Below are 12,538 nucleotides of genomic sequence, written 5' to 3'. Positions count from 1 at the left end.
ACGTTTTTAATTCCCACTTGCCAGGAAAACTGAGGTTTATTTTATCTTTTAGAATAAACTTCTCAGGGGGGAGGCAACTGCCCCCCCCCCGCCCCTACCTGGGTACGCGCCTGTGCCACGCTGCTGATTCTTCTTCAGAGAAAATAGTCTGCCCTCCTCTGTTTTTTAATTTGTTACTAAATACATCTCGGTATAGCGGAATATACCATATTTCACAGCAGCCCCACAAACAAAAATTCTTTTTTCTTCAATTTCAGTGAAAATGTGTTCTAGTGACTTGTATTTATCTGAGTATTTATCTTGCACCAAGAAAATCTGGTGCAAGATAAACAAACGTTTTTCGGAAGTCGGTGGAAAAATATGGGGTGAAAATATGATCACACTCACTCCACAAATTTAACCTTCACGATTGTTATAATTCATAAACATGAGTAAACATCCAATCGTTATCAAGGTATTAGCAAATTAAATACAGTCTACAAATTACTCGCCTGAATGTCTTAATTTGTACCACAAACCTGTCACCACCATACAGACTTTTCGGAAAACGAGGAAAAACACTCGTCATTCGATGACATTAATCATTTTTACGTTTTTTTTTTAAATGTTAATAACTTTTTTTCTATTTAAGGTGGACGCATGAAACAAAAACTGTTTTGTAAATCTTGGGAAGAGGTATGTTTTATATGAGAATAAAATTTTCTGATAAATCAACAGCATTGGAAAAATTGAAATTTCAAATTGTTGACATTTTTATGCCTTGTATAGTTCTGAAAATTTTTAATAACTTTTTTGCTATTTAGGAGACATAAATCAAAGACCCTTTTATAAGACACATCATGTGAAAGATTTTATGTAAGAGAACATTTTCAAGACGTCGGTATTTTTTAAGAAAAATTGTCATTTTTCGCCCAAAAATTCTTGTTTAGTCCCATTTTTTACGTTTTTGCTTTATTTTTTTGCATATGCAAGGTGTTTCGGGAGGAAAGGGAAATATTTTGGGAACATATTCGGAAGGTCAAAATAAGATAAATTAACCCATATGTTTTAATCCGATTCTCAACCGTTTCTGAAATAATCGGTTCTGAAGTTTTTTTGTTTTAAAAGCAACACAAACAAATACTAGTAAAATTTGATTGTGGAGTCCTTCTACGGTTTCTACTCGGGTTTCGTACACTAGCGCTTTCATCCACCCTCAGAGCCAATAATCCAGTGGATTTAAGTGTGGTTACCTCAGTGGCCAAACTTGATACCAATCCAACGATCAGGAAAACGATTGTCTAAGAAATGGCGCACTCAGCGACTAAAATGAGGCGGGGCTCATCATCCAACATGTGTATTCAATGCCACATTTTAAGCCACAATAACCCTCTTAAAAATGTTGAACCGGTTGAATATGGAAAGGCTTAAATCCGTTTTTCCTAAGTGTCTTCCAAACGTCCACATGTGATGCTAATCGAAGTTCTTTTGAAATCCGCCTCGTACTAACACCCGGGTTCTCTTCAGCCATATCCAAAACATTTTCTTTATTTTCCACATTTAGTCCCGCCTCCTGTTTCCTGAGCATTTGCAAAAACTGTCTGAAAAACTTTTCGATTAGGAATACTTTAAACGATTTGGAAAACGACGTCGGTATTCATCAACAGCACGTAATGCGCTACCATTACAGAAACCATAAACAAATATCATGTCGGCATACTCCCTATGGGTGAATGTGAGAGGCATTACGTAATGGAAAACTTTGCTCTTTTGAAATTGAAACGCTCAGAATCAATCAAACTGATAACCATGCTTGTCAAAACTACCAGTCAATTAAAATAGGTATTAACAAACAATGATGAAATACCTGCAACGTGAGTTAGAAATACAGGGAACGTAATTATTCCAAAAATGTACAAAAAAAACTTTAGAGCCGATTATTTTAGAAACGGTTAAGAATCGGATTAAAACATATAGGTTAATTTATCTTATTTTGACCTTCTGATGTTTTATATTTCCCCAAATATTTCCCCCAAAATATGTCCCCCCTTTCCTCCCGAAACACCCTGTATAAAAGACTCTTTTGTAAATCGCAGGAAGGGGTACGTTTTAAATAAGAATACATTTTTTCGAAAAATCAACAGTATAGGAGAAAACTTCTGGCCAAGGCAACTTATGCCTTGGATCTTGGATTTTTATTTTTTTCTTCAAAAATTCCCATAAATCTATTTTATAAAATGCTCCAAAGACTATTACTTACATAACATTTTTGATATACATCAAGAACTTTTTTCTATTAAATAAACACAAATTATACTCACAATAAATAATAACCTGCTTGGTCATGACTTGTTCAGAATCGGTACTTTCCACCTTACAAGTGTAATTCCCGGTCAGTTCTGGCGTAACCTCCTTAAACTTTAAAGCTCTCAACATCGTACGAGGATCATTTGAAATCTTGAAACTGTTATCGATCATCGGTTTCAAGACTCCTAAAGCGTAAGCGTGAGGATCCTGGGGGATCCACTGGTAAATCTGCTGCTCCAGACCATTGAAGAACCATTTTAGTACCACGTCTTCCTCGTTTTCCGCGGTGAAATCACAGTCGAGCACCAGTTCATCTTGGGAACCCACTTCGATGTAGTCTGGTCCGGATATTTCGTTGATTGTCAGGGTGGCAGATACTAAAAATAAAGTGATAAAAATTGTTGAGTATTACATGAAAAGGTGCCAAATTGACTTACTACGACAATATCAAAATAAAAGCTATTTTCAGAGGTGAATTAAATTTGTGGAACGAATTTTCCTAGTGATGCATAACAGTTGTTTATATAATTTCTAGCAGAAATATCGTTTAACGACTCTGCGGAATTGGAAAAGTGCCACAATATAAATTGCTGATATGAGAGGTGGCCGGCACATTTTGCATTTTATTAAAACTTTTGATTTTAAGGTACGATGGACCTTAATTAAATGATCCTGTCCAAGTATGTTAATTTGCTGTTTATAAGGCATGCAACATTTACTTTATGGAATTATGCTAAAAACTAGGGAAAATTATGCTCCCTATACAGTCGAATTATGGTCCCACGATAATTCTAAAAGGTACAATTACAAATGCCCGCATGGGTGCATATTTAAATACCATTATACAGGATATGTGATAAGTGGGTAATCGGAACCGATATTTCATACTTAAGGATGTGAGATTTAATTTATTAAGTATATCCAAGTTTTTGTGACTGAAGGTATTATGACGAAAAAAAAACGTGAACCATTTTATTATTGATGTATGGAACGATGATTTTCAGAAAAATTAATTTAATTGTTTCTTGAAAACGATTTCCTGTTGTTCAAGTTTAATCACTTTTAAGTTCAATTGTTGAAAAGTGACTTAAAGTAATCGAATCATACGCTTAATGAATTCACTCTGAATGATAAAATTATTCACTTTTCATTAAAAAAATTCTTAAAGAAATAATTCAAGGCAGTTGAATTGAAAAATGCTTAACGTCTAGTCAAAATTGGCGTTAGAGGTTTTGATGAATTATTGACTCACAATTTATAAAAAAAAATCTTATCACTAAAATGGCTGACTTATCGCCATTAGGATTTTGTTAAAATTGATTAATTTTTACTCTTTTCTACTCTGATTGATTAAAATCACAAGTGTAGATCACAATGGAATCATTGTATCAATGATTAATTCAAGGCGATTTATTTTTAAAACAATGATTCAAACAGTTCATCAAAAGTGAGTTAAAAAAATGCATTCGATACGATGATGAATAATTGATTTATCAAAATGATCTCGTTGATAAATTTAATCATTTTTCATTTCTATGGTTGAAAAGTGATTAGAGGTAAATTTTGTAAAATAAAAATTTGTAAAAAAACAAAATCAAATTAATTAATTAAAATGAGAACTTGATGTTGAACAAGTCAAATCACTTCTCATCTCTATAGTTGAAAAGTGATTCGCGGTAATCTAGTCATAAGATAGTGATTCAGATATTGTTAATATTGATTCTAAAAAGTTAATTAACTCACTCTGAATGATTAAGTTATTTATTAAACTGAGTTCTTATCAAAAAAAATGGATATCCTTCTGATTCATAAGAACCATTTCAATTTCAAACGAATCATTTTATTATTGTTATAAAGCTTTTCCTAAAGTTCTTTTATTCATGTGAGATATTGATTCACATATCTTCAAAAGTGATAAAAAAAATAAAACATTTTACTATTGATTTATAAAATGATAATTTACAAAAAAATCATTTAATTGATTCATGAAAGCGAGTTTCTCTTTTTCAAGTTTAATTACTTTCATTTTGTACAATTTGTATTTGTACAAAAAAAAATCAAATTAATCCATTAAAATGAGAATTTGATGTTTAAAAAGTCAAATTACTTCTCATCTCTATAGTTTAAAAGTGATTCGAGATAATTTAGTCATAAGATAGTGAATAAGATTTCGTTAATATTGATTCTAAAAAGTGAATTAACTTACTCTGAATGATTAAATCATTTATTTATTAAACTGATTTCTGCTGTCAAAGAAATGTTTTTCCTTCTGATTCATTATAACGAATTTCAATTTCAAACGAATCATTTTATTATTAATTTTAAGCATTTAATGATCATGTAAAATAATGATTCACAGATCAAATCAAAAGTGATTCCTTTGAATTCTCATTTTATCTACAACTTATTTACAATTTAATTACAATGATGTTTTTTACAGCTTTGTAAACTTATGTATATGTGGATTAATAAACGTTATTTTTATTATTATTATTATTATTTTGATCTCAAACAAATCATTTTATCAGTTAGTAATTCAAGGCGATTTATTTGTGAAATAATGATTCGAACAGTTCATCAAAAGTGATTTAAAAAAATTGATTCATTTAAATGATGAAAAACTGATTCATTAAAATGATCTCGTTGATAAGTTCAATCATGTTTCATTTCTAGAGTTAAAAAGTGATTAGAGGTAAATTTTGTAAAATAAAAAATTTGAACAAAAAACAAAACTATATTTATTCATTAAAATGGGGACTTGATGTTTAAAAAGTCAAATCACTTCTCATCTCTATAGTTGAAAAGTGTTTCGAGGTAATTTAATCATAAGATAGTGATTCAGATATTGTTGATATTGATTAATTTTGATTCTACAAAGTTAATTAACTCACTTTGAATGATTAAATTATTTATTAAACTGAGTTCTTGTGCCCAAAAAAATGTATATCCTTCGGCTTCATAAAAACCAATTTTAATTTCAAACGAATCATTTTATTATTGATTTAAGGCTTTTTTTGAAGTTCTTTTGATCATGTGAGATATTGATTCATAGATCTTCAAAAGTGCTTTCAAGTTCAATTGTTAAAAAGTGACTTGAAGTAATTGAATCATACGCTGAATTTATTCACTCTGAATGATTAAATTATTATGCAGTTTTCATTAAAAAATCAGCTTCCAGTTGAATAAAATTGTAAAATGATTCACCACTAGTCAAAATTAGTGTTAAAGGTGTTGGTGAATTATTGACCCTTTATTTACAAAAGGAATTTGATCACTAAAATGACGTAACTCATAGTGATTAAGATTTTCGTAAAATTAATTGATTTTGACTCTTTTCTCAAACGAATCATTTTGTTAATCATAAATTCAAGGCGATTGATTTGTAAAATAATGATTCAAACCGTTCATCAAAAGTTACTTAAATAAATTGATTCATTACAATGATGAAAAATTGATTCATTAAAATGATCTCATTGATAAATTCAATCGTTTTTTATTTCTATGGTTGAAAAGTGATTAGAGGTAAATTTTGTAAAAAAATAAAATCAAATTAATTCATTAAAATAGGATCATGTTTAAAAAGTCAAATCTCTTCTTATCTCTTTAGTTGAAAAGTGATTCGAGGTAATTTAATCATGAGATAGTGATTCAGATATTGTTAATATTGATTCTAAAAAGTTAATTAACTCACTCTGAATGATTAAATTATTTATTAAACTGAGTTTCAATTTCAAACGAATCATTTTATTATTGTTTTAAGGCTTTTCCTAAAGTCCTTTTGTTCACGTCAGATATTAATTCACATATCTTCAAAAGTGATAAAAAAAAAGAAAAATTTTACTATTGATTTATAAAATGATGATTTACAAAAAAAATCATTTAATTGATTCATGAAAGCCAGTTTTTCTTTTTCAAGTTTAATCAGTTTCATTTTGTCCAATTTGTATTTGTACAGAAACAAAATCAAATTAATTCATTAAAATGAGAATTTGATGTTTAAAAAGTCAAATCACTTCTCATCTCTATAGTTTAAAAGTGATTCAAGATAATTTAGTCATAAGATAGTGAATCAGATTTCGTTAATATTGATTCTAAAAAGCGAATTAACTTACTCTGAATGATTAAATCATTTATTTATTAAACTGATTTCTGCTGTCAAAGAAATGTTTTTCCTTCTGATTCATTATAACGAATTTCAATTTCAAACGAATCATTTTATTATTGATTTTAAGCATTTAATGATCATGTAAAATAATGATTCACAGATCAAATCAAAAGTGATTTCTTTGAATTCTCATTTTATCTACAACTTATTTACAATTTATTTGCAATGATGTTTTTTTTACAGCTTTGTAAACTTATGTGTATGTGGATTAATAAACGTTATTTTTATTATTATTATTATTATCTTGATCTCAAACAAATCATTTTATCAGTTAGTAATTCAAGGCGATTTATTTGTGAAATAATGATTCGAACAGTTCATCAAAAGTGACTTAAAAAAATTGATTCATTTAAATGATGAAAAACTGATTCATTAAAATGATCTCGTTGATAAGTTCAATCATGTTTCATTTCTAGGGTTAAAAAGTGATTAGAGGTAAATTTTGTAAAATAAAAAATTTGAACAAAAAACAAAACTATATTTATTCATTAAAATGGGAACTTGATGTTTAAAAAGTCAAATCACTTCTCATCTCTATAGTTGAAAAGTGTTTCGAGGTAATTTAATCATAAGATAGTGATTCAGATATTGTTGATATTGATTAATTTTGATTCTACAAAGTTAATTAACTCACTTTGAATGATTAAATTATTTATTAAACTGAGTTCTTGTGCCCAAAAAAATGTATATCCTTCGGATTCATAAAAACCAATTTTAATTTCAAACGAATCATTTTATTATTGATTTAAGGCTTTTTTTGAAGTTCTTTTGATCATGTGAGATATTGATTCATAGATCTTCAAAAGTGCTTTCAAGTTCAATTGTTAAAAAGTGACTTGAAGTAATTGAATCATACGCTGAATTTATTCACTCTGAATGATTAAATTATTATGCAGTTTTCATTAAAAAATCCGCTTCCAGTTGAATAAAATTGTAAAATGATTCACCACTAGTCAAAATTAGTGTTAAAGGTTTTGGTGAATTATTGACCCTTTATTTACAAAAGGAAATTTGATCACTAAAATGACGTAATTCATAGTGATTAAGATTTTCGTAAAATTAATTGATTTTGACTCTTTTCTCAAACGAATCATTTTTTTAATCATAAATTCAAGGCGATTGATTTGTGAAATAATGATTCAAACCGTTCATCAAAAGTTACTTAAATAAATTGATTCATTACAATGATGAAAAATTGATTCATTAAAATGATCTCATTGATAAATTCAATCGTTTTTTATTTCTATGGTTGAAAAGTGATTAGAGGTAAATTTTGTAAAAAAATAAAATTAAATTAATTCATTAAAATAGGATCATGTTTAAAAAGTCAAATCTCTTCTTATCTCTATAGTTGAAAAGTGATTCGAGGTAATTTAATCATAAGATAGTGATTCAGATATTGTTAATATTGATTCTAAAAAGTTAATTAACTCACTCCGAATGATTAAATTATTTATTAAACTGAGTTTCAATTTCAAAACCAATTTTAATTTCAAACGAATCATTTTATTATTATTTTAAGGCTTTTCCTAAAGTTCTTTTGTTCATGTGAGATATTGATTCACACTATTATTGATATCTTCAAAAGTGATAAAAAAAAACATTTTACTATTGATTTATAAAATGATGATTTAAAAAAAATTCATTTAATTGATTCATGAAAACGAGTTTTTTTTTTCAAGTTTAATCACTTTCATTTTATACAATTTGTATTTGTACAAAAACAAAATCAAATTAATTCATTAAAATGAGAATTTGATGTTTAAAAAGTCAAATCACTTCGCATCTCTATAGTTTAAAAGTGATTCGAGATAATTTAGTGATAAGATAGTGAATTAAATCATTTATTTATTAAACTGATTTCTGCTGTCAAAGAAATATTTTTCCTTCTGATTCATTACAACGAATTTCAGTTTCAAACGAATCATTTTATTATTTTCAAAAAAATTATTTTATTATTGTTTTTAAGCATTTGATGATCATGTAAAATAATGATTCACAGATCAAATCAAAAGTGATTCCTTAAAATTCTCATTTGATCTTCATCTCAAACAAATAATTTTATCAGTTAGTAATTCAAGGCAATTTATTTGTGAAATAATGATTTGAACAGTTCATCAAAAGTGACTTAAAAATATTGATTCATTTAAATGATGAAAAACTGATTCATTAAAATGATCTCGTTGATAAGTTCAATCGTTTTTCATTTCTATGGTTAAAAAGTGATTAGAGGTAAATTTTGTAAAATAAAAAATTTGTACAAAAACAAAATTAAATTTATTCATTAAAATGGGAACTTGATGTTTAAAAAGTCAAATCACTTCTCATCTCTATAGTTGAAAAGTGATCCGGATATTGTTAATATTGATTCTAAAAAGTTAATTAACTCACTCTGAATGAATTATATCCTTCTGATTCATAAAAACTAATTTCAATTTCAAGCCAATCATTTTATTATTGATTTAAGGCTTGTTTTTAAGTTCTTTTGATCATGTGTGATATTGATTCACAGATCTTCAAAAGTGATTGAAAAAAAGAACCATTTTACTATTGATTTATGAAATGATGATTAAAAAAAATTCATTCAATTGATTCATGAAAACAAGTTTCTCTTTTTCAAGTTTAATCACTCTTAAGTTCAATTGTTGAAAAGTGACTTGGGTTAATTGAATCATACGCTTAATGAATTCACTCTGAATGATAAAATTATTCACTTTTCATTAAAAAAATCTGTTCCAAGGAATCATTAAAGATATAATTCAAGGCAGTTGAATTGAAAAATCGTTGATGTCTAGTCAAAATTGCCGTTAGAGGTTTTGGTGAACTATTGACCCAAATTTATTAAAAAAAATCTTTTTTACTCTGATTTATTAAAATCACAAGTGTAGATCATAAACCATTATATTTTCATTTTATCATTAATTCAAGGCGATTGATTTGTGAAATAATGATTCGAACACTCAAAAGTGACTTACAAAAATTAATTCCTTAAAATGGGAAACTATCTTTAAAAAGTTAAATCACATCTTATCTCTATCAATAAAAAGTGATTCGAGGTAATTTAATCATAAGATAGTGATTCAGATATTGTTGATATTGATTCTACAAAGTTAATGAACTCACTCTAAATGATTAAATTATTTATTTAACTGAGTTCTTCTGCCCAAATTTCAATCTCAAATGAATAATTTTATTATTGATTTAAGGATTTTTTTGAAGTTCTTTTGAACAGATCTTCAAAATTGATTTAAAAAATTCATTTAATTGATTCATGAAAACGACTTTCTCTTTTTCAAGTTCAATTGTTGAAAAGTGACTTGAAGTAATTGAATCGTACGCTTAATTAATTTACTCTGAATGATTTAATTATTATTCACTTTTTATTAAAAAATCCGCTTCAAGGAATCATTAAAGAAATGATTACGCTTAATTAATTTACTCTAAATTATTTAATTATTATTCACTTTTTATTAAAAAATCCGTTTCAAGGAATCATTAAAGAAATGATTCGAGGCAGTTGAATAAAATCGTAAAATGATTCATGACTAGTCAAAATTAGCGTTAAAGGTTTTGGTGAATTATTGACCCTTTATTTACAAAAAAAAATTGATCACTAAAATAACGCGACTTATAGTGATTAAGATTTTGGTAAAGTTGATTAATTTTGACTCTTTTTCATTCTGGCTCATTAAAATCTTGATCTCAAATAAATCATTTTGTTAATCATAAACTCAAGGCGATTTATTTGTCAAATAATGATTCGAACAATTCATCAAAAGTGACTTAAAAAAATGCATTCATTACAATGATGAAAAATTGATTTATTAAAATGATCCCCTTGATAAATTCAATAATTTTTTATTTCTATGGTGGAAGTGATTCGAGGTAATTTAATCATAAGATAGTGTTTCAGATATTGTTTGATTCTAAAAAGTTAATTAACTCACTCTGAATGATTAAATTATTTATTAAACTGAGTTCTTTTGCCCAAAAAAAAATTGTATATCCTTCTGATTCATAAAAATCAATTTCAATCTCTTAATAAATCATTTTATTATTGCTTTAAGGCTTTTTTTGAAGTTCTTTTAATCATGTGAGATATTGATTCACAGATCTTCAAAAGTGATAAAAAAAAATTAAACATTTTACTATTGATTTATGAAATGATTAAAAAAAAATCATTTAAGTGATTGATGAAAACGAGTATCTTTTTTTCAAGTTTAATCATTTTCAAGTTCAAATGTCGGAAAGTAACTTAAAGTAATTGAAACATATGCTTAATTAATTCACTCTGAATGATTAAATTATACACTCTTCAAAGACTCATTCTGTCATTAGAAAAATGATTTTAGCTAGTTGAATAGTAAAATGAATCACGGCTAGTCATAACTGGGAGATTTTGTTGAATCATTGATTAATTTGGAAAAAAAAATTATTACTCCGTTAAAATTGATTTATTCTGACTCTTCAAAAAAGACTTTGACTCATTTTTTATTCTGATTGATTAAAATGGGAAACTGTTGCTAAATTTATTCACTTTTAGGTTATATTACTTCGCATTTTTACCGTTGAAAAGTGACTCGAGGTAATTGAATCACCTCTTATGATGACTCTTAAAAAATGAATTAATTAATTCACTCTGAATGATTAAATCATTTATTCAGTAAACCGAATTCTGCTGCTGCAAAAAACAATGGTTTTCTTCTGATTTATTAAAATGAATTTCAACTTCAAACGAATCATATTGTTATTGATTTAAGGCATTTGATGATCATGTGAAATAATGATTCAAAGATCGTTGAAAAGTTTAATTTCTTTTCGTTTTTATCGTTGAAAAGTGATTCGAGGTAATTGAATCATAAGTGTGATTCAGAACTTGGTGAAATTGATTAAATTTGACGCTTAAAATAGAGTAATTAATTGACTATAAATGATTAAATTATTCACTTTTCATTAAAAAATGCCCTACAAGGCTTCATTCTGTCAATAGATTCTAAATTTTGACTCTTAAAAAATTTAATTAATTAATTCACTCTGAATGATTAACTCATTTATTCAGTATATTTATTTAACTGAGTTTCTGCTGTCCAAAAAGAAAATATTTTTTCCGTCTGATTCATTAAAACACGTTTCAATTTCAAACGAATCAATTTAAATAATGATTCACAGATGGTCAAAAGTGATGTAAATAAAACTATAAATTGATTCATTAAAATGAGATTCTGTTGCTAAGTTTAATCACTTTGAAGCTCAATGAAAAAGTTAAAAACAAATGATTCATCAAAATGGCATCTCGTTGATAAGTTTAATCACTTTCCATTTTAATCGTTAAAAGTGAATCATAAGTGATTTAAAATTCATTGAAATTGATCTATATCTGACTCTTAGAAAACGTAATTAATTCTCTGTAAATAATTAAATAGCTCACTTTTTATTAAAAAATGCCCTTAAAGGCTTCATTATGTTATTAGAAAAATGATTCAAGGCACTTGATTTGCAAAATATTGATTCACAGATCGTCAAAAGTGATTCATTCAAAAAAAAATTAAATCGATTCTTTAAAAAGAGTTCCTGTATCTCAGTTTAATCACTTTTCGCTTATATCATTGAAAAGTGATTCGAGTGATTCAGATTTCGCTTAAATTGATTATCAGTGACTCTTAGAAAACTGAAAAACATTAAATTATTTATTTATCATTAAGTTGATTTCTGGTTTTCAGTAACCATAAAATTATTCATGATTCCGTTTAAATTCGTTAATTAAACACTTAATTTAAATTATTTCACTCCGAATCATTAAATTATTCAATTTTCATTAAGCGAAGTTCTGTTGTGAAATAATCATAAATTGATTCCTTGAAATAAGATTAGATGGTTCCTTAAAGTTTATTACGACTCTTGCCAAAGTTGAGTAGTCCACTCTGAATTAAATTATTCATTAAACTCTGAATCACTTTCAAGGTTTCACTCTTTCATTAAAAAATGATTACAATTAATTAACCTTGAATAACAAAACATTTTTAATGGTCTTTTTGGAAAAATAGGAACCTTTTGCTAAGTTTATTCGCTTAAAAGTGCTTCGAGGTA

The 12,538-nt window shown here is 27.0% G+C and overlaps 1 protein-coding gene across 3 annotated transcripts in view; it reads right to left on the bottom strand.

The window, feature by feature from the left end:
- Positions 1-12,538, bottom strand: part of LOC126748475 (uncharacterized) — a 72,025-nt gene that overhangs the window by 19,026 nt on the left and 40,461 nt on the right. For 2 of the 3 annotated variants that reach the window (XM_050457740.1, XM_050457750.1), the window contains exon 2: positions 2,301-2,663. In XM_050457740.1, coding sequence (XP_050313697.1) covers positions 2,301-2,663 — 363 coding nt within the window. Of the gene's footprint in view, positions 1-2,300; positions 2,664-12,538 lie in introns of those variants that run through there. The other variant, XR_007664713.1, reaches the window with a different exon arrangement.

The sequence above is a fragment of the Anthonomus grandis genome, chromosome 2 (assembly GCF_022605725.1).
Source record: "Anthonomus grandis grandis chromosome 2, icAntGran1.3, whole genome shotgun sequence".
Lineage (NCBI taxonomy): Eukaryota > Metazoa > Arthropoda > Insecta > Coleoptera > Curculionidae > Anthonomus > Anthonomus grandis.
Note: the sequence above shows the minus strand (reverse complement) of the source record. Positions and strands in the feature narration are given on the sequence as shown.